The sequence below is a fragment of the Neomonachus schauinslandi genome, chromosome 4 (genome assembly GCF_002201575.2).
Source record: "Neomonachus schauinslandi chromosome 4, ASM220157v2, whole genome shotgun sequence".
Lineage (NCBI taxonomy): Eukaryota > Metazoa > Chordata > Mammalia > Carnivora > Phocidae > Neomonachus > Neomonachus schauinslandi.
In genome coordinates, this window is record NC_058406.1 from 103,340,983 (window position 1) to 103,365,139 (window position 24,157).

Genomic DNA, 24,157 nt, shown 5'->3' on the forward strand with positions numbered 1-24,157 from the left:
GGATAGCAGCGAACACAACAAGAGATTCTTTCCGCGGTGGAGCTTAACGTTGGATGAGAGATAAACAATGAATAGGATTCAAAAAAGTGAATTATGTAATTTGGAAAATGATAAAATACTACAGAGAAAAAGGTACCAGGCTGGAAAATGATTTGTGGAGGCCAGAAGATAGGGGCTGCGGCTCAGGCTGGGGAGAAGCGACACGAGATGAAGTCGCGGAGCTCTGGCGTTTTGAGGACCAGGGAGATACCCTCTGCAAAAGGACATCAAAGCAATCTGATTTATGTGGAGATAGGTGAAGGGCAGAAAGCGGTCTAGACAGAGATTCCCGTCGAGAACCGCGGAGACAGAGGACTGCTTTCCAGCAAGGGCGAGAAGATGCCCTGGCGGGCAGCTCCTGGGCCCGGGCGGGAGCGGCCACACACGGCCAACCATTACGCCCCCAAAATGGCCTCCGGTTGCCCCTTGCCGCCCCGCCCGCGGCGCTCCATCGCCCGCCGGCCCACGTGACCCAGCCCCCCAACCCCGGCCCGCGACCCCCGGTCCAATTCCCTTTGGCGAACGGCCCCGCCCCTCGGGGGAAACGGACCAACCAGAGGAAGGGTAAGGAGGGGCGGGTGGTGACGACCAATGGGGGTGGAGCTCCGGAGGGGAGTAACAGGTTGGTGGGGGGGGAGGGAGCGCGGAGGGACGGAGGGGGAGGGCCCGGGAGCGGCTTGTGCAGCTCTGCTGGAGCGCGAGCCCGAACCCGAGCCCGGGAGCGCCGAGCCCGAGCCCGGGAGCGCCGAGCCCGGCTGGGGTGAGTGAATGCGGAGGGGGCAAGAGCACCTGAAAGGCAAGCGGGCCTGAGGGGCAAGGGGCGAGGCGATCCGAGATACCCTCCTCCGGGGTACAGGTGCTGCATTGGAGAGGGGAGGAGGGGAGGTGAAGCTGGGGTGGGAGTACTGATTAAGAGCCGGCTCCTACTCTAAGGTACCAGAGGCAGGTGCCTGGGAACGTGCCAGGTGAGGCTAAGGCTACTCTCAGGACGTGAAAGCATTTCAGGGCCAGGTTATCTCTGGAGGTCAGACGCCGGTCCCAGGGGCAGAGTTTCTCTTGGAGACCGAGGTGTTAGGGGGAAGTAGTTAGTCTCAGTTGGACAAGGGGTCAGAGACGTAAGGGGAAGGCATCCAGAGGTGCTGTTTCCCTGAGGTTTTCCCCCTGGCTGCCGTTCTGAGCTGGCGCTGACACCTCCTTTCCGGCTTTGAGATGTCTCTGAGGTGTGGAATCTTGCTCTGACTATTCACCTACAGGTGAACACTGAGGGGCAGAACAAGAAGGCACCCCCATCTCTTTGCTAGGTGTGAAACTACTTAAGCCTTCAGTTTCTGTCGCCTTTGCTTTTATGCCTGGGAGAATTTTTCCTTCTTCCTCTTCAGAGAGTGCTCTTCAAGAGAGGGATAGGAGGAAGCGTAGATCCCTAGGCCTACAAAATAATGTAGAAATACTTTTTAATGAGGCCTCTGACTGGGGCTAATGTCAAACCCTCTCCCCACGCACGCATACTTTCTTATGTGGTTCTAGATGGAGTCATTGGATGCGCTTTGGGAGCCTAACCAATTTCCTTGATGTCTCCCAGAAGATCCCCGTTACTCCTTGAAACCCCACAAGGCATCCCTGACTCTGGGACCATGATGGCTGTCAGACTGGCAGGAGGCACCAGTGGTGTGGGAAATAGGCAGGACTCCTTAGGAGACCACAAGACTAGGGGAACTGGCACCTCTAGGTCTCCAGGCTGGATGAGAGCTGCACATTGGGGCCCAGACAAGACTTCCGAGGCAGATTTCCTTGCCTTAGGCAGGTAAGGGAACCAGAGCCAGTCTTAGCTTGGCCCCTTTGATGCCCTGCCTGAGGAAAGTTGTTGTAATTGGGAAATAATTAGCAACCGCTATGTTGTTCATAGGCTGCCTACGGGTGCCTCTGCACCTCCTCTTTCCTCCTTGATATTTGGGAGTGGGGGGCTGGCCCTAGGGGACTGCTAATCCAGAGATTTGCCTGACCCTAAGAGGATTCTGGCTTCCTAGAGTCCTCTCTTCTTTCCCCAGGCTGACCTGCATGCTATCAGCCCTGTGGGAGGTGAGGAGAAGGTAGGGTTGCTTCTCTTCATGCTGGGGAGGGGAGAACTAAGGCCCAGGAGTTGGCCAAGGCAAGTGTGGGATGAGGAATGTAACTTGGGGAACTTGAGAGGGAGGGGCGGGGGATACAAAGTCTTCCTGTCACATACTGGCCTGTCACTCACCAGGTTCTTTGTGCATCTGTTCCTCCCTGTTCCCTCTCCACCTTCCGCCTACTCCTTCAGAGCTTTGGCTCTAGGCTGGACAGCCCTTGCCCATGGTTTTGCCCCCTGCCTCCTTTGTGGTGTGGAGTTTCTCTGGTCTGCTTTATGAGCTGCCAGTGGAGTGTCCGTGGCCCTCCCCTTCCCCTTGCCTCTCAAACCAGTCCAGCCAGTTTGCAGGGCCCAGTTTGTCATTGTGTTTTTTCCTCCACTGGCCAAGCTGCTCTAGCATGGCTCTCAGGTTTCTGCTTTTTCAGTGGACTGGGCCAGGAGTCCACTTGGGGTAGTTCTTTTTGATCCATGGGGAACCTTCTTGTCTTTGTAACTCTTTCTGAGAAGATAACCAATTGATCAAGGTCACTGAGGTGTCCTTTTCTATTTTGACCATTTACTTCCCTTGTTACCTCTGAGGGGAGTTTAATCTCTATACCTCTCATTCTTCCATTTTCTAAATCTGCCAATTACGGAGCATCTAGCATGTTGCCTGGCCCTGTATATATCAGTTCTTCCTCTGCACACCCCAAACCACCCCACCCCCCACTTCCTGCCAGAAGTCCAGACACCGTCACTCCTAGTTGGAAGCCAGATGCTTATGGCTGGGCCAGAGGTGACGGAATTGGGGCAGGGCAGGCTAATGAGTAACTCAGGGAGAAGTGGCTGCCTGGTGCAGGGGCAGCGTATCCTCCCTTTCCTTACAGGCTGGAATGGCAGAGGCAGACAGATGAAGTTGAATTAACCTGTGGCCTGAGCTCTTCCCAGAGTACAGTTGGTGAGGAGTGCCCTGGGTACATGCCAGAGGAGGGAAAAGCAGGGGCAGGCTGTGAGAGAGAAGCCTCTCTACTCCATGTTTCCTGGCACTGGATCGCTGTTTACCTGCCTCTGGGGCTTACGCAAGACCTTGGAGCTGCCTGGCTCCCCTGGCCACGCCCCACTGTCCTCGTAACTGAAGGCGGGTAGGTTTCGGGTTTTCCATGTTGAATCATTTAGAGCTCTGCTTTCTGACCCACCCCAAAGATCACTTCAACCCCCCTGGTCCCTGACCCACCTGTCCCCAGGACTAACAGTCCATTGAAGTTAGGGAGTCATTGGGACCTGGGGGCACGTTCAGCACTGACTCTGAACAACTTGGTGCGCTTGCGTGGGTGAGGGACTGTGCGCTCTGCTGGGCCTAGTCTGGGAGCTCCTTGACCTGGATCTGGAAGATCAGTAGAGGTACTGACAGAGTAGAGCTGCATTATGAATAAATCATGTGACTTCTGAGAGCTGGCAGTCTAGGCACATCTGGTTCCAAAATTATGACTGAATGGGGCAGGGAGAGGTCTTGTTACTGGGGCAAATGAGAAATGGCTGTGAGGGGGTCATTGGGTAAATCTCCCCACTGCTGTGCGAGTCTGCCTTGGTTCAGGATACAACCTTTAACAAATATTTATTGATGCATACCATGTCACCAGGCCCTGGGGCCACCGTAGTCAGCTGAGAGCTATGTTCTTTGCCGTCCAGGAGTTTATAATCTAGTGGGGGAGACAGACAGGAAACAAATCATCACTGATAAATATATAAAAATAAACAGGGTTGTCTGGCTGGCTCAGTCGGTACAACATGTGACTCTTGATCTCGGGGTTGTAAATTTGAGCCCCACATTGGGTGTAGAGATTACTTAAAAATAAACTGTTTAAGAAAATCATAAACTGAGGTAAATTCATTGAAGGACAACTGTAGAACATATAACATGGTTCTGATCTAGTTTGTGGGAGGAGGTGGTTGGGAAAGCCTCTGAGGAAGTGACATCCTTCTGTGAAGCACATGAAGCCAGGAAGGTCCTGTTAGGAGGAACACATGTATGCAGGGTAACATCTGTTGTCAGCTTTGTGACAGGCATACATGCTGCTAGCTATGTTTCATGTTTTGTCATTTTCCCTCTTTTCTTTTTTTTAAGATTTTATTTATGTGAGAGAGAGAGAGAAAGTGAGTGGGGGGAGGGGGGGAGAGGGGGAGAGAATCTGAAGCAGACACCGTGCTGAGTGCAGAGCCCAACGTGAGGCTCGATCCCAACGACCATGAGATCACAACCTGAGCCGAATCCAGGAGTCAGACGCTTAACTGACTGAGCGACCCAGGTGCCCTTATTTTCCCTCTTTTTATTAAAAAAAAATAATGGAACCTAAGTAAATTACATGCAAGAATCTGAAGTGTAGAACATGATAAAATTTTTACAGCTGTATACATGTAATTATTATTTTCTAATTCTCACAAGTATTACCTCATGAGGTATTATCGTTATACTTATTTTACCGATGGGGAAACTGAGGCTCAGAAAAGTTGGGATTTGCTCAAGGTTATATACATCCAATGAAGAGCAGGGCTAAGTTCCTTTTTTACTGGATGAAGTTTGGAGAACCTTTGCCTTGTAGCTTCTTTCCTGGTCCCATCTCTTACTTGAATTCTAACAAAGGACCCTGTCAACTAAATATCCTTTTGTTTGGAGTATCTGAGGTTGGCTAAAGTCCTCCCCAATGCTGGAATGGTGGGAGGACAGGGGTCCTTTAGTTCAGGGTGGGCTTGGAGGTGTCCATGAACCTCTTGAGATTCTGTGGTAAAAGTTTGGGTGGACTGTTTCTTGGGTGGGGTGCATTACTTTAATCGTTCTCTCAATGGAGTTTCAGAACCAAAAAGGAGAAGAACCATTGCCAATAAGGGCTCCTCCCTCGCTATTCCTTTCTCTGGAGGGGAAGGGCTGGGAATGCTCGGAATGTTCTTCCCACCAAGCCCTTTCTCACCTGCAGCTAGGCCACTCCCTTCCCCTCTCAGCCCCGTTTCCTGGGTTTCCTAGCTTGTCTACAGCCCCTGAAGGGGGCCTTGCCAACTTTCCTTGGCTGAGAGCTCCACTGGGAAATCGAGCTGGGTATGTTTGTGTGTCTGTCCGGGTCTTGATACACTCCTCCTCCTGTTAAGTGCTAGGCTGTGGTGGAGATTAGTCGCAGGGCTGGGAAGCTGGAGTTTTTATTTGCTTCAAGGAGAACCTGCCCTCCCCAATTCCTGGAGCCAGAGCACACCTGGAATATATTCCATTTGCCGACTCTAATCTTGGGTTGATGTGGACTGGAGGAGTTGGCCTATGGGTGGTCCTGGCTCTGGCCCTCATGTGGGACAAGTCTGCCTATCCTAGGGCCCTTTGGACTGACATTCTTAAATGTTATTTAAATCTTTTTTTGAATAAACATACATCTACATGGTTCCAAATTTAAAAGGGACAGTAGAAAGCTAGTTACTCTCCCATCTCTGTCCTTAGCCCCCAGGTCCTCCAACCCAGAGGCATCACTGCTATCCTCCCAGAAATGGGATGGCATACCTTGAGGGGGTTGTCTTCTGTATTTTAAAATGAGCTCTGGGAGTAGAGGGCCCCTTTTCTCCATTGGGATAGAGGTATCTATAAGGTGGGGTTTGGGTTCTGCCTTCATTGGAGTTGGAGGAGGCACACCATGCTATGGGCGTACGTGCGAAGATCAAGCAAAATCATTAAACTCTCAACAAAGCCAAGCTCCCTAGGACTGTATTAGAGGAAATGGATTCTTCTAAGTGGGTTTCAAAATCTGGAATCTGGACCAGCAGCATCAATATCTCCTGGAAATTTGTTAGAAATGCAAATTCAGACCTACTGAATCAGAAGCTCTGGGGACAGAGTCCAATAGTCTGTGTTTTCATAGGCCCTTGAGGTACTTCTGCTCAGATAAAATATGAGAACCACTATTCTGTGTAGAAGGAATGACAAGGTAACAAGCTACACAAAAGCCAGACAGGTGGAGGTTTCTGGGTTTCTACTCCCAGTCTCTCAGCTTTAACTGTTTTCTTAATTTTCTAGGAACCCTCCCATTCATGGAGCAGGCATCCACCATGGCTGAGCCCCGGGGCCCTGTAGACCATGGAGTCCAGATTCGCTTCATTACAGAGCCAATGGGTGATACAGAGATGGGCACCCTACGTCGTGGTGGGCGACGTCCAGCTAAGGATGCAAGAGCCAATACCTATGGGGTCGCTGTGCGTGTGCAGGGCATCGCTGGACAGCCCTTTGTAGTGCTCAACAGTGGGGAGCAAGGTGGTGACTCCTTTGGAGTCCAGATCAAGGGGGCCAACAACAGAGGGGCTCCGGGAGCTCTGAGCTCTGACTCGGAATTCCCGGAGAGTTCCTACTCTCATGCCAAGGAATTTCCTGCCCGCTCACAGGGCAGCATGTCTGATGAGGAGCCTGGGGCCCACTGGAATGGAAGGCTACTCCGATCCCAGTCCCAGGCCTCACTGACAGGCCCTGCCCCTGTGAGTCCGACCACCAGGAGCACTAGCTTGCTGGAGTTGGCCCCCCAAGGAGCTTCCCCTGGGAGCACCATTGACACTGCTCCCCTATCTTCAGTGGACTCACTCATCAACAAGTTTGACAGTCACCATGGGGGGCAGGCCCGGGGCCGGACTGGCCGGCGCATGCGGACGCTGCCCCCTGAACAACGCAAGCGGAGCCAAAGCCTGGACAACCGGCTCCCACGGGATACCCTTGAGGAACGGGAGCGTCGGTCCCCCAACCACTGGATTCCTAGCACAAAGCATGACAGCCACATGGGCAGCTCCAAACAGTCGGCCCAGAGCCAGAGCCCTCTTGGTGGCTTTAGCCGTTCCCGTCAGACCCAGGACTGGGTCCTTCAGAGTTTTGAGGAGCCACGGGGGAGAGCCCAGGACCCTGGCATGCTGCAGGTCAGACCCCATTCCTCTGTGGCTTCCAATCCCTGACCCACCAGCCCAGGGACCCCTTGCTGATTCAAGTAACTTAAGGCAGAAGGTTTCTACTTTTGTTCTCCACTTTACCTATCTTCTTCATAGATGATATTCACATGTACAAGATACTTCCATGGAAACTAACTGTGAAATTAGTCTTCACAAGCATGAGAGTCCCGTGTTACTGCCCGGCCATGAACTGTGCCTCAGTCACTAGCATTTGCTAGGTCTGCAGTATAAGTAAGGCAGGCCTGGTAATATGAGCAACTTCCAGTGCTCTTGTCAAAACTCCCACCTTTGTCTCTCACTCAGGAGTGTAAGTAAGTGGGGGAGCGACTTCTTAAGCCTGTTCATTTACAAAGTCTAATACGTTAACTGTCAGTAGCAACAAATAACTTACTACAGAGCTCCCAGCTAGTTGAGATCGGCTTGTCAAGGAGAATCTGGCTTGCAACAATAGTGAGAGGTGTACCCTGCTTGGACCTCTCCTGGGCCTGCTGTTCAGGCCTCAGCGGTGTTGCCTCTTTTCCCCACGTGAGGCTTGTTCAGCACGCTTGGAGGGCCTCGTCTCCCACCTGCCGCTTCTGCGCCATCGGAACATCACGCACACTGCTGGCTTCATCTTCCTGTTTCTCTGGGTTTATGTTTTGCAGTTCAAGTCAACTCCAGACCTTCTCCGAGACCAGCAGGAGACAGCCCCACCAGGCAGTGTGGACCATATGAAGGCCACCATCTACAGCATCCTGAGGGAGGGGTGAGTGGGGGCCCTCCCAACAGCAGAGTCACACACCTCCCCTCTTTTCCTTCTAGCTTCCTTCCCCATCTTCCCTGCCCTTAGCTCTTCCTTCTCTCATCTCTGCTACCTCTCCCCTCCCTTAGCCTTTGCTTCTATCCTTTTTATCCTCCAGAAGCTCAGAAAGCGAAACCTCTGTGAGGAGGAAGGTCAATTTGGTGCTGGAACAGATGCAGCCTCTGGTGGTAAGTGGCTACCTCCTGGTGGGAGCAGGGGGGCAGTGTTGGGCGTCTCAGGCCTGGGTCTGGGTGTGGACCTGTTCTTTCCTGCCCTGTCTCTGGCAGATGGCTTCTCCTGGGTCTGCTAAGGCCCTGGCTGGGCAGAGTGAGCTCACCCGAAAAGTGGAGGAGCTTCAGCAAAAGCTGGATGAAGAGGTGAAGGTGAGGGGAGACTGGAGGTGCAGGAGGCACACAGGACACGGGAGAAACTGTGGCCTTGGTTGCTCTTCCAAGAGATCGAATGAGCACTCGTGTGTTCTGTGATACGAGACAAGCATGTGTGCTGGTCCCACCAAGGACTTCTGGGGTTCCCTGGAGCTTAGGGAGAAGAGCACATTCATCAGAGCTCCAGCTACCTTGCATTCATTTCCTTTGGAAGTTCCCACCCTGGCTTTGCTGTTCACTGGCTGTGGATGCCTTGAGCAGCTTACTTCCCTCAGTCCTCTTCACTGCATTATGATGATGGCAATACCAGTAGCTGTCATTTATTGAGTGTACTTTATATATATATTTATGTATATTTATTTGAGAGAGAGAGAGAGAGAGCATGAGCGGGGAGAGGGGCAGAGAGAGAGGGAGAGGGACAAACAGACTCCATGCTGAGTGCAGAGCCTGGATCCCAGGACCCCAAGATCATGACATGAGCCAAAGTCTGATGCTTAACCAACTGAGCCACCCAGGCACCCCTATTGAGTATACTTCTTGTAATAGGTACCATCCTAGGTAATACGTAATAATTATAGTGATCTGTAAAGTAGGTATTGTGGACCCTTTCATGATAAGAAAACTGAAGATCAGACAGGTTAAGTGACTTGCTCAAGGTACTAAGTTACAGAGAAGGAATTTAAAAATTCAGGTCAGCCTTATGTGAAAGTCTTATCTACTCCCTTTAAAAAAAAATATTGTGGGGCACCTGGGTGGCTCAGTTGGTTAAGTGTCAGATTCTTGATTTCAGCTCAGGTCATGATCTCACGGTCGTGGGATCGAGCCCCGTATCAGGCTCCATGCTGGCCATGGAGCCTGCTTGGGAGTCTCCCCTGCCCTTTCCCCCACCCTCGCATTCTCTCTCTCTCTTAAAAAAAAAAAAAAAAAATTAAAAAAAGTTTAAAAAATACTGCTCTCACCTCTCACAGTATTGCCTTGTGTGTAGTTGGTACTCAGTACTCAGTAAGTATTGGGCTGTAACTCCCCTTATTTCCTGGAAAGCAGAATAGTGTCCTGGTTAAGTGGTCAGCTGTGGAGTCAAACTGAGTTCAAATCCTGGTAACCGTTGGCTGTGTAACTGACCTTGGGCATGTTCTTTATATGTTCTAAGCCACTGTTTCCTTAACTATAAAGTGGGGATAATAATTGTACTATATTATTTATCTATGGCTGTGTAACAAATTACCTCAAAACGTAGCAGTTTGAAACAATCATCTCCTGGTGTCTTGAGGACCCAGAGTCTGGAAGCAGCTTAGCTGGGTAGTTCCAGGTCTGTTATGTAAGAGTTTCCAGTCAAGGTATTGGCTGGGGCTATAGTCATTAGAAGACAGTGGGTGTTGGCTGGAGGCCTCACTTCCTTGCTGTGTGGACCTCTTCGTGGGGCTGCTTGAATGTCTGCACAGTATGGCAGCTACCTTCCCCCACCCAGAGTGAACCATCCAAGAGAGAAGAAGGTAAGGAGGAAGCTGCAGTGCCTTTTTAGGACTAGTCGCAGAAGCTACACATCGCTTCTTCCTTTTTCTGTTTGTTAGAAGAGAGTCCTTAAGTCTAGCCCATACGCAAGGGGAGAAGCTTCACCTCTTGAAAGGAATGTCAGAGAATTAGTGGACATACTTTAAACCATCATAAGTCCCAAGGCTTGTTAAGAGAATTAAATCCAGATAATAAACACAGGGTTCGTAGTAACAGTGCCTGTCATTTAGTGAGTCAGTAAATGTTAGACATTTGCATTACTCCTGGTCCTCCTGGGAGGCTTTGCCTACTCTCCACCTGCTTTACTCGCCCTGCCTTTTACAGAAGCGGCAGAAGCTAGAGCCATCCCGGGCTGGGCTGGAGCAGCAGCTGGAGGAGAAGACAGAAGAGTGCAGCCGACTGCAGCAGCTGCTGGAGAGGAAGAAGGGGGAGGCCCAGCAGAGCACCAAAGAGTACGTGCAGTCGATGGTGCATATGGGGCTGCTTGGGGACGGAGGCCAGAGTTGGAGGTGCCACCTGGGTGGGAGAGATGGAGAGAAATCTCTAGAAGCTAGAAGGGGCAGACAGAGATAATTTAAATATAGGAACTTTCTCTTTACTTTCTCTGTTGGTAATGGTGATTGTGCCTGAGTTGGGGTACCTGGATTTGCCTCTCTAGTTCAGAATCTAAATCTGTAAAATGGGTTAATAATAGTACCTACCTCACAGGATGGTTCATTCAGCAGATGTTTTTGCAATGAATACACTGTGGCAGGCACTGATCTAGGTTCCAGGCAGTGAACCATTCATATGACGAGCACTGCTCTCCAGAAGCATAGTTTCTAGTGGTGGCAGGGGTGTGGGGGGAGACAGACAGTAAATAGTGAACATATTAGGTAAGTAAATTTGTAGCATGTGAGAAGGTGGTAAGTAGAGTAGGTCAAAGAAGATTGAGGGCCGAGTGGTGGAGGAGCAGGTTCCAGTATTAAATAAAGTGGTCAGGGGAGGCCTCATTTAGATTTGAACACAGAAGGAGGTTTAAATGAATTAATATATGTAAAGTGTTTAGAAAACTGCTTGACACCTAGCGCTTGATGATATTATCTATTATTAATTATTAGGCTCCAGAACATGAAGCTTCTTGTGGATCAGGGTGAAAGGGCACGACATGGGCTGGAGACCCAGGTGGTGGAGCTGCAGGACAAGCTGAAACAGGCCCAGGGGCCGGAGTCTGCTAAGGAGGCACTAAGGAAGGTAGGGAGCAGGATGGCTCCCACAGCCTCTGCCTCCTTTCAGCTAGAGCACCCTCAAATCTGTTCACCTATAGTTTCCCCACAGTATGGGCAGTAGGTAGCTGATTATGGGTACCCCTTAGTGTGCTTTCAGACAGATTCAATGGTGGGGTGGGGGTTAGAGCCCAGAATGATGGGCAGAGAGCACCTGGTACTGAGCCTGACAGGTACAAGGTGCTCAGTAAATATTTTTGATTGATTAAATGAATGAATAGGCAGGCAGATCCTAGTAGAGTCACCTCTGTACTTCCATCTTCATTTCCCCAGGACCTGTTAGAGACCCGGGAGCTTCTGGAAGAGGTCTTGGAGGGCAAACAGTGGATAGAGGAGCAGCTGAGACTGCGGGAGCGGGAACTGACAGCCCTGAAGGGGGCCCTGAAGGAGGAGGTGGCCTCCCGTGACCAGGAGGTGGAAAACGTCCGGCAGCAGTACCAGCGAGATGCCGAGCAGCTTCGCCGGAGTATGCAGGATGCAACCCAGGCATGTGACCAGAGCGGAGGCTGCCAGAAGAGGGCACCCTCCCACCCCCAAGAAGGAGCCACCTTGAGGTTTCTTGGTATTTTGGGACTTTCTTGGTTGTAACTGGAACTCCCTCTAAACGACACATGTGAGATGTAATGAAAACCTTGGCCAGAAAACCTACAAGGGCAGAGTGAAGGGATGTAGGCTAGGAGCACCATGAAGGTGTATGACCAAAGTCCCATGGGGAAATAAATGGGGGAGGCTTCCTGTAAATGATAGCGGCGGCGGGGGGGGGGGGGTGCTGTGACCTGGGGAGAGCTTTTTGCTAGTATCGCACCAGGCACCACTGGGATCTCACAGTGTGTAGCTGGTGTGGTGTCCTCTGGGCCTGAGTCTCCCCTTCCACACACTTAGACTTTGGTCTGAAGTGCGTTCTCCCTCTGAGCCTCCTGGCCCCCAACTGTCTCCTTCCCTAGGACCATGCTGCATTAGAGGCGGAGAGGCAGAAGATGTCAACCCTGGTGCGGGAGCTGCAGAGGGAGCTGGAGGAGACCTCAGAGGAGACAGGGCATTGGCAGAGCATGTTCCAGAAGAACAAGGAGGAGCTTAGAGCCACCAAGCAGGAGTAAGGACTTTGCCTCTCTCCCAGGAATGCTTATCCATGTTTCCTATATCCTGCTTCTTTTCTACCCATGCTGTGCCCTTTACTCTGCTGAGAGTGGGTGCCCAGTCTGTTGGCTTCTGGGGAGGTGGTTTGCATTGTCCTGCTAACTTCTCCCAGGCAGGTGGCCTGACCTTGTTCCCTTTCCCTTTGCATTCACCTGGCTGGGCTCAGACTCATGCAGCTGCGGATGGAGAAGGAGGAGATGGAAGAGGAGCTTGGGGAGAAGATGGAGGTCTTGCAAAGGGAATTAGGGCAGGCCCGAGCTGGTGCTGCAGACACTCACCAAATGGAGGAACTCAAGAAGGTACTTGGAGGGGCACCTGGCTGGCTCGCTCAGTGGAGCATGGGACCATTGATCTCAGGGTTGTGAGTTTGAGCCCCATGCTGGGTATAGAGATTACTTAAAAAAAAAAGAAAAAAAGGTACTTGGATTTGGGATGTGGAAGGGCAGGTTGGGGTGATGGCCACTGACCTCGCCTACCCATGAGGTTCCCTGTGTACTTGGTTTTCAGGACCCACCTTGCCTGCTCAGCCATCTCTCTCCCCCACACACTCTTTGATGCAGTTGGGCTGCTCTTGAGTATACAGGTTTTTAACAGAAAGGACTCCTGGTTGGGTTCTAGCCAGAGGCTGCTGGCTGCCTCCCAAGAGACCTCGGCGGGGGGGAGTAGCATTTAGATGGATTTGTTAGACTCCAGGGTCATTTTTGCAAGCTTGGAATTTGGTCCGCACAGGGAGAGTTGCTCTGTCAGGAGGGGGTGGGAGAGTGGGGAGTGGGGCAGGATGATGGACTCATTAACTACATCTATTAAACAAACATTTACAGTTAGAATGCCAGTTTATTAACTTGTAACGTGAAGTGTCATCACACAGACTGGAATATTTGCATCGGCATGGCCAGCTGACCTACTTGGGAAGCCAAATTGCAATTTGAAGGCTGCTTAGAGTATAGAATCTAGACGCAGGGATTTTATCATGCATGGATGTTTTATAAATGATGAGGTCATCAAATTGAAGCGAATACAAATATCTCTTCATATTTCTGGTATAGGTTTATGAAGGACAAGAAAGCAAAATATTATTTTGGATGATTTAGAAACTTAGAAAATATTTTTGTTAGTATAGGGAAGTGGCACTTAGGGCCTCCTGAGGATCCTTCTAGGTTTATAGTTCTTTGATTCACTGCACTGGATATGTAGTTGGTGCTCATTTAACAAGTATTAATGAATCAATGCTTGTTTATCATGCCTTTACCATAAGACTGCCTAATTGTAATCAAGGTAATCATATTTATTAAACGAGTAAAGAAGTATAGCTCTAAGTGATGATTTTCCAGATAAATAAAAGTCTGAGCTTACACAAAATACTTGAAGAAAAATGTAATAAACATTGACCAAACATACTTTTAGTGATTGTGAAATAAAAAGTGCTCTTAAATTTTTCTATGTTAATATGAAGTTAACAAATATCGAGGATAGTCTGAAGTCTGTTCGCTATATTAGTCTACATAATAAACTTGGACATTCCTCTGGGCAATCTTAGTTGATTTATCATATGAGATAAAGCTAAAAAGTAATAACTAGTGCTTCATTTCTCTCATATATGAAGTATATTTTATCAAGTACTCACTCAAACAACATACACATTAGGAAAACAGACCCCATCCAGTGTAGACCACACGCTGTGCTGTTCTTTTTTTTTTTTTTTTTTTAAGATTTTATTCTTTTATTTGAGACAGAGAGAATGAGAGACAGAGAGCATGAGAGGGAGGAGGGTCAGAGGGAGAAGCAGACTCCCTGCCGAGCAGGGAGCCCGATGCGGTACTCGATCCCGGGACTCCAGGATCATGACCTGAGCCGAAGGCAGTCGCTTAACCAACTGAGCCACCCAGGCGCCCCCGCTGTGCTGTTCTTTTTCTTTGTAGTTAGTTTTGTTAGTGTCTTACATCAAAAACTCAAAATATATAACCTTTCAGCCTAATTATGGTACTTTCTGAATTTCAGAAGTAGCTAATAGCTAAAGAACTAGAACTAGAGCTCATATTTTAATTTTTTAAAAAATATTTTTATTTTTATACCCAATGTGGGGCTCAAACTCACAGCCCCCAGATCAAGAGTTGCATGCCCTACCCACTGAGCCAGCCAGGTGCCCTAATACTTAAATGTTTTAAAAAAGAAATGAGGGCAGCGCCACTATTTATTGTGTAATATGTTTTGGTTTTCAACATATTTTCTTTTGTTTTTGAAATAGCCAATCCTATTTTAGCCACACCCTCACCTACTCTCACTTCATGTGATTTTTTTTTTTAATGGAGATTTATTTCACATACCATAGAATTCACCCTTTTAAAGTGTACGATTTCGTGTTGTTGGTTTTTTTTTTTTAAGATTTTATTTGTTTATTTGATAGAGAACACAAGCAGGCAGAGTGGCAGGCAGAGGGAGAAGCAGGCTTCCCACTGAGCAAGGAGCCTGATGAGGGACTCGATCCCAGGACCCTGAGGTCATGACCTGAGCTGAACGCAGACGCCCAACTGACTGAGCTACCCAGGTGTCCCTTTGTGGTTTTTAGTATATACACAAAGTTAAACATCCATCATCACTATCTAATTAGAGAACAATTTCATCACCCCAAAAAAGAACCCCGTATCCATTAGCAGTCACTTTCCCCAGCCCTTGACAACCACTACTCTACTTTCTGTCTCTATGCATTTGCCTATTCTGCACATTTCATATAACTGGACTCATATATGTCTGGTTTCTTTCACTTAGTATAATTTTTTTTGAGGTTTACCAATGTTGTAGCAATTATCAGGACTTCATTACTTTTTGTGGCTGAATAATATTCTATATGGATGTACCACATTTTGTTTATCTATTTACCAATGGGTGGACATTTGGGTCGTTTCTATATTTTAGCTCTCATGAAGAATGCTGTTTGTTACGAACATTCACGTGAACGTGTTTTTTGGGAACATGTTCTCAGTGCTCTTGAATATATATCTTGGAATGGAATTCATATGGTCACTCTATAGTTAACTTTTTTTTTTTTAAAGATTTCATTTATTCATTTGACAGAGAGAGACACAATGAGAGAGGGAACACAAGCAGGGGGAGTGGGAGAGGGAGAAGCAGGCTTCCCGCGGAGCAGGGAGCCTGATGCGGGGCTCCATCCCAGGACCCTGGGATTATGACCCGAGCCGAAGGCAGACGCCAAATGACTGAGCCACCAGGCGCCCCTCTGTGGTTAACCGTTTGAGAAACTGTCAGACCCCTTGCCCAAGTAGCCACAGCATCTTTCATTCCCCCAGCAATGGATGAGAGTTTCGGTTGCTGTGCAGTCTGGTATCCCAGGCCGCGTCTGTGCCCTGTCACTGTCCCCCTCCCTTCCAGGAGCTGCGCCAGACACAGCAGGAACTTAAGGAACTAAGAGAAGAGCAGCAGAGCCAGGAGGTGGCTGGGCGCCACCGGGAGCGGGAGTTGGAGAAGCAGCTGAGGGTTGAGGCTGATCGGGGCCGGGGGTTGGAACAGCAGAACCTCCAGCTACAAAAGACCCTTCAGCAACTGAGACAGGACTGTGAAGAGGCTTCCAAGGCAAGGGGAGTGGGCACAGGGCTTAGGAGGTGGAGGCTGAGGGGTCTGGAGGGCATGGAAAATTCCCTACCATGGGTATGTACAGACCAGATCCTTGATCCTAGGTGTGTGGTTAAAAGTAGGCAGGATTTGGCAGGGGGGAGGCAGGGCTGCACCTGGTGATAGCCACCACGTCTCTGTAGGGGTGGGCTTCTCAGGGGCACTACCACTGTTGAAGTCTGTCTAGTTCTTGCGGGCTCTCTTGGGTGTGGCCTGGCGGTGGTGGTGACCTGGAGCCCCGGGGTCTGAGCTGCCCCTCCCCGGACTGGCCGCAGGCTCAGATGGCAGCAGAGGCAGAGGTGGCAGTGCTGGGGCAGCGGCGGGCAGCAGTGGAAACGACGCTTCGGGAGACCCAGGAGGAGAATGACGAGTTCCGACGGCGCATCCTGGGTCTGGAGCAGCAGCTGAAGGAGGCCCGAGGCCTGGCGGAAGGTGGGGAAGCGGCGGAGGCAAGGCTCCGGGACAGGGTGCAGCGGCTGGAGGTCAGTGCTTCTACCCACACCGTTGGCTTCCCCCTGGCCTGCCCTCCTCTCATCTTGGCTAAATCTTCCCCAGCTAAATCCTCAGCCGCCCATTTTGTTTTGCCCCGAGTGTGCTTCCATTTGCCTTCCCAATCCACTGTTAACTCAGGTTTATTTCCTGGAGCGTGCTTTGCTGTGGACGTCTTGGCCCTTGCACTGCTATTTTTTTTTTTTTTAAAGATTTTATTTATTTATTTGACAGAGACAGAGATAGTGAGAGCAGGAACACAAGCAGTGGGAGTGGGAGAGGGAGAAGCAGGCTTCCCCTTGAGGAGGGAGCCCTATGTGGGACTCGATCCCAGGACCCTGGGATCATGACCTGAGCCGAAGGCAGACGCTTAACCACTGACCCACCCAGGCGCCCTGCACTGCTATTGTTGTCTCTTATTCCCATCCTGGGCTTGTTCTCTGTGTCTTGATTTCCTCGCTGCTTCCTCTGAGCCTGTTTTCACTGCCCACCTTTTTTGTCAATCACTCTTCTTCTGTCCCATCTATTCCCCTCCAAATGGCTTATGTCTTCCCTCTCCCAGGCAGAGAAACAGCGGCTCGAGGCGGCCCTGAACGCGGCTCAGGAAGAGGAGGGGAGCCTGGCAGCTGCCAAGCGGGCACTGGAGGCCCGGCTGGAGGAGGCCCAGCGGGGGCTGGCCCGCTTGGGGCAGGAGCAGCAAGCACTGAACCGGGCCTTAGAAGAGGAGGGGAAGCAGCGGGAGGCGCTCCGGCGGGGCAAGGCTGAGCTGGAGGAGCAGAAGCGCTTGCTGGACAAGACTGTGTGCCAGCTCAACAAGGAGGTGGGACACGGGGTGGCCTGGGCTCTCAAGAAGAGGCCCAGCTCTTACGGAAGCTTGGTGGCAAGGGGTGGGAGGTGGTCAGAGTGTGTGGTGTTTGCTTTCCTCAAGTTCATTGCTGGGGAGGCCAAGGCCAAATCTTTACAGAGGGGTGTCCTTCCTCCCGCTCCTCGGTGTTCTTGTCCTCCCCCATACATCCCATTCCATGTGGTCTTGGTCCTTGGAGAATGTCTAAGGGAATTCTCCCTTAGACATCTGTAAGACCTGAACATAAGAATCCTCATTAGTAGAATTTTCTGTTTGGGGTAGGGAAAGGAAAGTTCTGTAATCCCTCCCTAGATGTCTTTAAGACCTAAACACAGGAATTTTTGTGGGTGGAATTTTATATTTGGGGGAGGGCAAGGCGAAAGGGAAAAAAGGAAATAAATTGCATTTTTTTCAGATAAGGTTCCCCTCCTAATCTCTTACTTTATAAAGCTAGAGCAAACAAAAATATTTCATCAGTTCTAAAATGCACATTGCATCATCTCTGAAGTTGACTTATGTCTTATAACTGATGATTACAGTTCAGTTGGCAGGTTTTTCTTTCTTAGTGGTACATCTTACAATCATTGGCTTCTTGGGTTTGTTGAAATATGGTCATTTAAGGTTAACTTTGTATCAGACACTTTTATAAGTACTTTACATCATTAATGTAATTCTCACAACAACCTTGTGATGGTAGGTACCATTATTTTCCCATTTTACAGGGAACTGAGACCCAGAGAGGGTAAGTAACTTGCCTGTGGTCACATAGCTAATAAGTGGTAGAGCCAGGATTTGAACCCAGGCAATCTGTATACCACTACTAGCCATACTAGGGACCTAGGCCCAGGGGAGAGCAAGGGAGGGCTGCTTCGGCTATAAGGAGAATCTGGGGCTCGGAGGAGGGACAGAGGTGTAGTGCTAAACAGGCTCTTTTCTCTGCCTCTCAGCTGGAGCAGATTGGGAATGACTCTAAGCAGGCCCTGCAGCAGCTTCAGGCCCAGCTGGAGGATTACAAGGAGAAGGCCCGGCGGGAGGTGGCAGACGCCCAGCGCCAGGCCAAGGAGTGGGCCAGTGAGGCTGAGAAGAACTCAGGGGGGCTGAGCCGGCTTCAGGATGAGGTAGGAGAAGAAATGGCCAAATGTCCTTGGTTTTAAGGTCATTGCCTCTTTTTTCTTTTTCTTTTTTTTAAGATTTTATTTATTTGAGAGAGAGTATAAATAGAATCTTAAAAAAAAAATCTTAATACTGCAGTGTCAGTGGAAGTGTGGTATCAAAACAGAGGCATGTCTGACACAGAGTAGGTGCTTTAAATATGATAGCTCGTTTTATTTTTATTTTTTAAAAATGATAGCTAGTTTTAATGCTTCACAATCTTTTACAGTAACAATTTGTAACAATTTTGTGTTTTTTGATTACATTAAACCCTTTTTGTTTTGTTTAAAAAAACCAAAAAAACCCAAAAAGTCTCAGTACCCAACCTGGATCCTGTATTACTTAAATCACAACCTCTGGGGCGGGGACCCAGGATCAGTTATCTAAAAACGACTTAAGTGATTGTAATTTGTGTAGGGCATTTTATTTATTTATTTATTTTTTATTTTTTTTAAAGATCCCATCCATTTATTTGACAGAGAGAGAGAGAGCGAGAGCAGGAACACAAGCAGGGGGAATGGGAGAGGGAGAAGCAGGCTTCCCGCCGAGCAGGGAGCCCGATGCGGGACTCGATCCCAGGACCCTGGGATCATGACCTGAGCCGAAGGCAGACGCCCAACGACTGAGCCACCCAGGCGCCCCTGTGTAGGGCATTTTAAAACAATAAAGAAAATGGACTAAGAGCTCCTTTCTACCTGCTAGATAGGACGCTGCCTGATTCCTGAATTGTTGAATAAAGCTAGCTAGATCTTCAAAGAGAAGAAAATGGGACTAAAAGTTGACCTGCTTTTTATTACCACCATGCTCTGGCAATTCTAAAGAATGTCAGTGATGAAACATTTCTCCCCACAGGGGTAGACTGCTCCCATCCCTCAGCCCCCACCTTACTTCTCCAAGCTGTTGCATTTTTCCTTCTGCCCAGACCCAGAGGCTACGGCAGGCCCTGCAGGCATCTCAGGCTGACCGGGACACCGCCCGGCTGGACAAAGAGCTGCTGGCCCAGCGACTGCAGGGGCTGGAACAGGAGGCGGAGAACAAAAAGCGCTCCCAGGATGACAGGACACGGCAACTCAAGGGTCTTGAGGTGACGGCGTGGGGGTGGCGGGGCAGGGGAGGGGTGTCCAGGTCCTGGCACAGGTGGGACTTCCGTGGGGGAAAGGAGCCAGGACATGCCAAGCCCCTTTTCTGTGCTAGGTATTGAAAGCTGATAGGCCACAGCTGACGGGTTTTGTTTGAGTGCAGTGTTTTAAATGACTTTGAGTTAATTGCCAGTGTTTGAAATTTATACATGTCACTTACTTATATATTCCGCTTTCTGGCTCCTTTTGTCCATTTGGAAAATCTGGTAACACTGAGCCTCTGTCCTGAGTTGTCTGCAGGGCAGCAGTTGGCTGGAGCTGAGCAGCGGCATCGCCCCTTCAGAGTGAACAGTGGTCTCCAGGTTGCTCTTTGGCAGTGATGATAATACCAGTGCAAGTAGTAGCAGCAAACACATATTATGCCACATGCTGGGCACTCAAGGCTCATTGAGTCCTGAGAATAACCCTGTGGGGTAGGGTCTCCATTTTATAGATGAGGAAAACAGACACACACAGAGGTTAAGCAACTTGGCCATGGCCCTTCTGCTAGGAAGTGGTAGATGTGATTTTCAGACCCAGGCCGCGTGGCTCCAGAGCCCATACCCTTAGCCTCTATATGGGACTGCCTGGCTACTTCCTTGGTCTGAACCCTGGCACTTCGGTTTCTGACTCTCCATCCCAGCTTTGGCTCAGGCACTTTGGTTTCTGTCTGTTTCCCCATTAGGGAAATAGGGCTGCCCCACTGAGGAATCGATTCTGGGGTTTGTCATCCTGCCAAGGGCCAAGACTAGAGCTGGCGCCACCACCCTCTCCCCTCAATGCCACGCCTGGTCAGCAGAGGGTGCTAGCTCTATGCTGGCTCTGGGCAGGGGCAAAGACCAGCTGGTTATGGGACATGGGAGACAGGAAGGTCTGTGGAGGCTGGGCTTTGGAAGGGTCCTGGTTGGGGTTTAGCATTCTGGTGTCCAGCATGTGGGGCAGAACGAACCTCTCGTTCCTCTGTCATAGGAAAAAGTCTCACGGCTGGAAGCGGAGTTAGATGAGGAGAGGAGCACTGTGGAGCTGCTGACAGAACGCATGAGTCGTGGCCGGGACCAGGTACCCCCTTCCTTACCCCTTGGCCCTCTCAAAAACACCTCCACCCTCCCATCATTCATAATCTGGAGAATTCTGGCTGCTGAATCTGTACATGGCTGGTGCTACTTCAGGGTCTCCTCTGCTTCAGGACGGGTGGAGGGAAGCCAGGGATTTGAGTGGGAGAAGGAATCCTGGTGGCCTGGGATCCTCTCTCCCCTGAGTCCAGGTTGCTTCCATTCAGAAGGGATGCTAGTTCCTGGTGAGATGGAGGGAGGAGGCCCTGTTTAAATTCTGTGGCTCCTCCCATTTGAATAGGCTGTGATTTCTTAGTTGCCTGAGAATTGTGGGGATTCAGAGAGCAGCCTACACTTTACTCTGCTTCATGGTTCACCTGGCTGGTTCATTGTTAGCCCTCCCCAAATCTGGCTCCTCTCATCCACTAGGTAGACCAGCTGAGGACAGAGCTCATGCAGGAGAGGTCTGCTCGACAGGACCTGGAGTGTGACAAAATCTCCCTGGAGAGACAGGTGAGCAGGGGAGTAAGGAGTCTTGGGGATAGACTCCAGGAGGCAGGTAGAATGACCATAGGAGGGATCAGAAGTGGAGTGTGACCACGAAGACTTTCTGTCCCTCTCAGAACAAGGACTTGAAGAGCCGGTTGGCCAGCTTAGAAGGCTTCCAGAAGCCCAGTGCCAGCCTCTCTCAGCTTGAATCCCAGAATCGGGAGTTGCAGGAGCGGCTGCAGGCTGAAGAGAGGTGATGTGAGCCCATCCTCCCTCTCTCCCTCTGGGCTTTTCTCTGTCTTGCATGTCAGACATGGCCAACCTGGCCTGATCTTTAGGGGCATCCTCTCTCTTGGTAAAGAGCAGAGGGAGTTGCAGAACTTCTGAAATGTGAATGACCTCTTATCTCCCCAGTTCTTTGGATCTGCCCCTGGATCCTCCCTAGTGTGACGTGACTCAGAGGAGTTCATGGAGGCTGGAGGGGGCCAACTAGGGTTTCCTTTAGAAATGGGGACAGCCATAGACACCCCCCTACCATACTCTCCTAGGGAGAAGACTGTTCTGCAGTCCACCAACCGAAAACTGGAGCGGAGAGTTAAAGAGCTGTCCATCCAAATTGATGACGAGCGGCAGCATGTCAATGACCAGAAGGACCAGGTAAGGATGGTAGCCGGGGCCAAGCACCCATATGGTAAGCATATACCATATGTGTGTTTGCTTGAAGGCCAAGGGAGGCCCCATCTCATAGGTCTTCCTAGCTTCGACTCTCCTTGTGTAAGGATGGAGACTAGACTGGAGGCACTGGATTAAAACAGTCATAGTAAGCACATGCATTGAGTGTGATGTGCTAGGTTCTCTTTCTCAGTGTTACACATGTATGAACTCATTTAATCCCCAAAACAAACCTGTGAAGTTAGGGAACTTGCACATGGTCACGACATTTTTCTAGGGCAATGATCCCTTGTCAAAATTGCTACAGGGGAGGGTCCCAGTCCATGGTAGCAGCAGATACTTTTCTAATGTGGGGACTTGGTATCCTGCCCAGCTCAGCCTGAGGGTGAAGGCTTTGAAGCGGCAGGTGGATGAAGCAGAAGAGGAGATTGAGCGACTCGATGGCCTGAGGAAGAAGGCCCAGCGTGAGCTGGAAGAGCAGCATGAGGTCAATGAACAGCTCCAGGCCCGGATCAAAACCCTAGAGAAGGACTCCTGGTATGGGCTGCTTTTCTGTCCCCTGGCTCAATCAGGATAGTCATGCGGGAAGGGAATGGGTTCTCTGGAGCTGAATGGGGAGGAGGATCTCTAAGATGGGACTCTGCAGTCACTCCTTCCTGGCTGGAAGCCTGTATAGTTATTCTTTAGTATCTCAGCCCACTGTCTATATATTTCCCATCTCCTCAGATCTCAGGTTGGTGGGGGATCTTGTACCTTGAGGCCTTAGGACAACTGGGAGTGTCCTTGGCATGAAAAGCATGGTTGTCTCAATCTTTCTGTCTCCCTCCCTTACAAGTATTCCTTTCTCTCAGGCGCAAAGCCTCCCGCTCAGCTGCTGAGTCAACCCAGCATGAAGGGCTGAGCTCAGATGAGGAATTTGACAGTGTCTACGACCCTTCTTCCATCGCATCACTGCTTACGGAGAGCAACCTGCAGACCAGCTCCTGTTAGCTTGGGTCCATAAGGGACCAGAAACCACACTTGCGGCCTGCCCTGGCCAGGCCTATTCTGCCCTGCCAAGCCTTGAATTCCTCATTCCTGGAAGGGGGGACCCAATTATTCAGCCCTAAGACTGGAGGGGTGTGAGCGATGGTGATAAAAAGGGCATCGGCACTAAGCTGGTAAATGGGCTTTCCCTTTCCTCTGGAGGAGTGGGTATTTTAGGCCAACTGAGCCCTTCCCTTAAGTGCCGACCCTCCTTATCCTCCCTCACAGCAATAGGATGGTCAGCATATAGGCTGAGGGGGATGGAGCAGGATAGGAAGGGATAAGACATTGCCACGTATATAAAGCTTTATTTCTTTAGCCCTTAACCCTCAGGCTCAGGGAAATACCTTAGTGATTTTGCTCCCTTGACTCCTGCAGCGTGTTTTCCTCCCACTCTGGAGCAGGGTGAAGGGAACATGGGTAATGGACACACTGGGGTGGCTCTTGGATGCTCCTCTTTGCACAGTCATGGGACCCATATGTAGCCCCCACCCCTCTCCACTCCTATATATTTTGTCTTCCCCAAGCCAGGGGATCCAAGGGATCTCTTCTCCCCTTCCTAGCTTCACCATTCCTACCTTCCTTTCCTTTCAGTGCCTTAGGGTGAGGAGGTAAGGATGCTCTTCTTGCCTTCTCTACCTGCACATTCATTCCTCTCCAAGGACCAACCTTTCCCCAACCAGGGCCCTCAGCTTTCCCTGCTGCCCCAGTTTAGATAGAGAGCTACTGGCTCCTTGGCTGATGAGCCCTTGGGGGATGGACTTTGCTAGGACCGTGATAAGGTGGTGGGGCTTGGTTCTGCTCAGGGTTTCCATCTTTCCTCCTCTCCTTCTGTGACTATGGATGTGTTTATAAGGGGGTTGCATCTGGGAATCCTGATAACTGTCTACACGAGTTTGAAAAGCAAAGGTCTTCCTTGGGGCTTCTCTGACCCAGATGTGCCCAACCTCAGTGGGGAACCAGGGGACCCTCATTATCTCAGGAGCTTGGACCTGACACACGGCTTCCTGCCTAGGGCTAAAAACTGACTCTTGGTAGAAATGGGAAGAGGCAATGGAAGATTTATTCCTCCCTTGGGTTTTGGGGAGAGCCAAGCCCTGGTAGGGAGGAGGTAAGGGAGATGATTTACCTTTCTTATTTCCTAAGCAGGCTCTGTAAGGAGCCTGAGGGAGGAAGACGGCTGTTTTCACTAATGACTTGTAATTTCATGATTTTTTCTTTTAAATCTTCTATTCTGCAAATTAGAGATTTTCTCCCAAACCAACCCAGCCTTGATTTTATTTTAAATTAAATATTAAAATTATATATCTATACTGAAATCCTGGCCTTCCCATTCTTTTCCATGGCTTATTTGGAAGTCTGTTTTATGAAGAAACCATTTTACCTAGAGAACTTCGAGGCTGAAGCTGGGGTTTTCTTTACCTCACTTTTTAGAGGCTCTTTACAGCCGATTAGATGGAACCTAGGGAAACTGTTTATAGCACCTCCATTCTCTCCTAAACAACCTTCTGGGAATAGAAAGG

The 24,157-nt window shown here is 49.9% G+C and overlaps 1 protein-coding gene across 3 annotated transcripts; it reads left to right on the plus strand.

Moving 5' to 3' along the window:
* The first annotated feature begins 701 nt into the window (after nucleotides 1–701).
* Nucleotides 702–23,945, plus strand: CGN (cingulin). Of its 3 annotated transcripts, XM_021688113.1 has the most exons (21): nucleotides 702–799; nucleotides 6,174–7,054; nucleotides 7,729–7,829; nucleotides 7,984–8,053; nucleotides 8,153–8,248; nucleotides 10,088–10,215; nucleotides 10,864–10,996; nucleotides 11,302–11,514; nucleotides 11,973–12,121; nucleotides 12,332–12,464; nucleotides 15,553–15,753; nucleotides 16,068–16,274; nucleotides 16,844–17,101; nucleotides 18,073–18,243; nucleotides 19,200–19,361; nucleotides 20,365–20,454; nucleotides 20,877–20,960; nucleotides 21,071–21,189; nucleotides 21,485–21,593; nucleotides 21,982–22,145; nucleotides 22,460–23,945. In XM_021688113.1, exons 2-21 carry the CDS (start codon nucleotides 6,188–6,190, stop codon nucleotides 22,596–22,598), a joined length of 3,594 nt encoding a protein of 1,197 aa, XP_021543788.1. In that variant the 5' UTR covers nucleotides 702–799; nucleotides 6,174–6,187; the 3' UTR covers nucleotides 22,599–23,945. The 3 variants fall into 3 exon arrangements, with proteins under 3 accessions (XP_021543788.1, XP_021543789.1, XP_021543790.1); XM_021688114.1 differs by lacking the exons at nucleotides 702–799; nucleotides 8,153–8,248 and having other exon boundaries at nucleotides 6,454–7,054; XM_021688115.2 differs by lacking the exons at nucleotides 702–799; nucleotides 22,460–23,945 and having other exon boundaries at nucleotides 6,454–7,054; nucleotides 21,987–22,115.
* The last annotated feature ends 212 nt before the right edge of the window (nucleotides 23,946–24,157 follow it).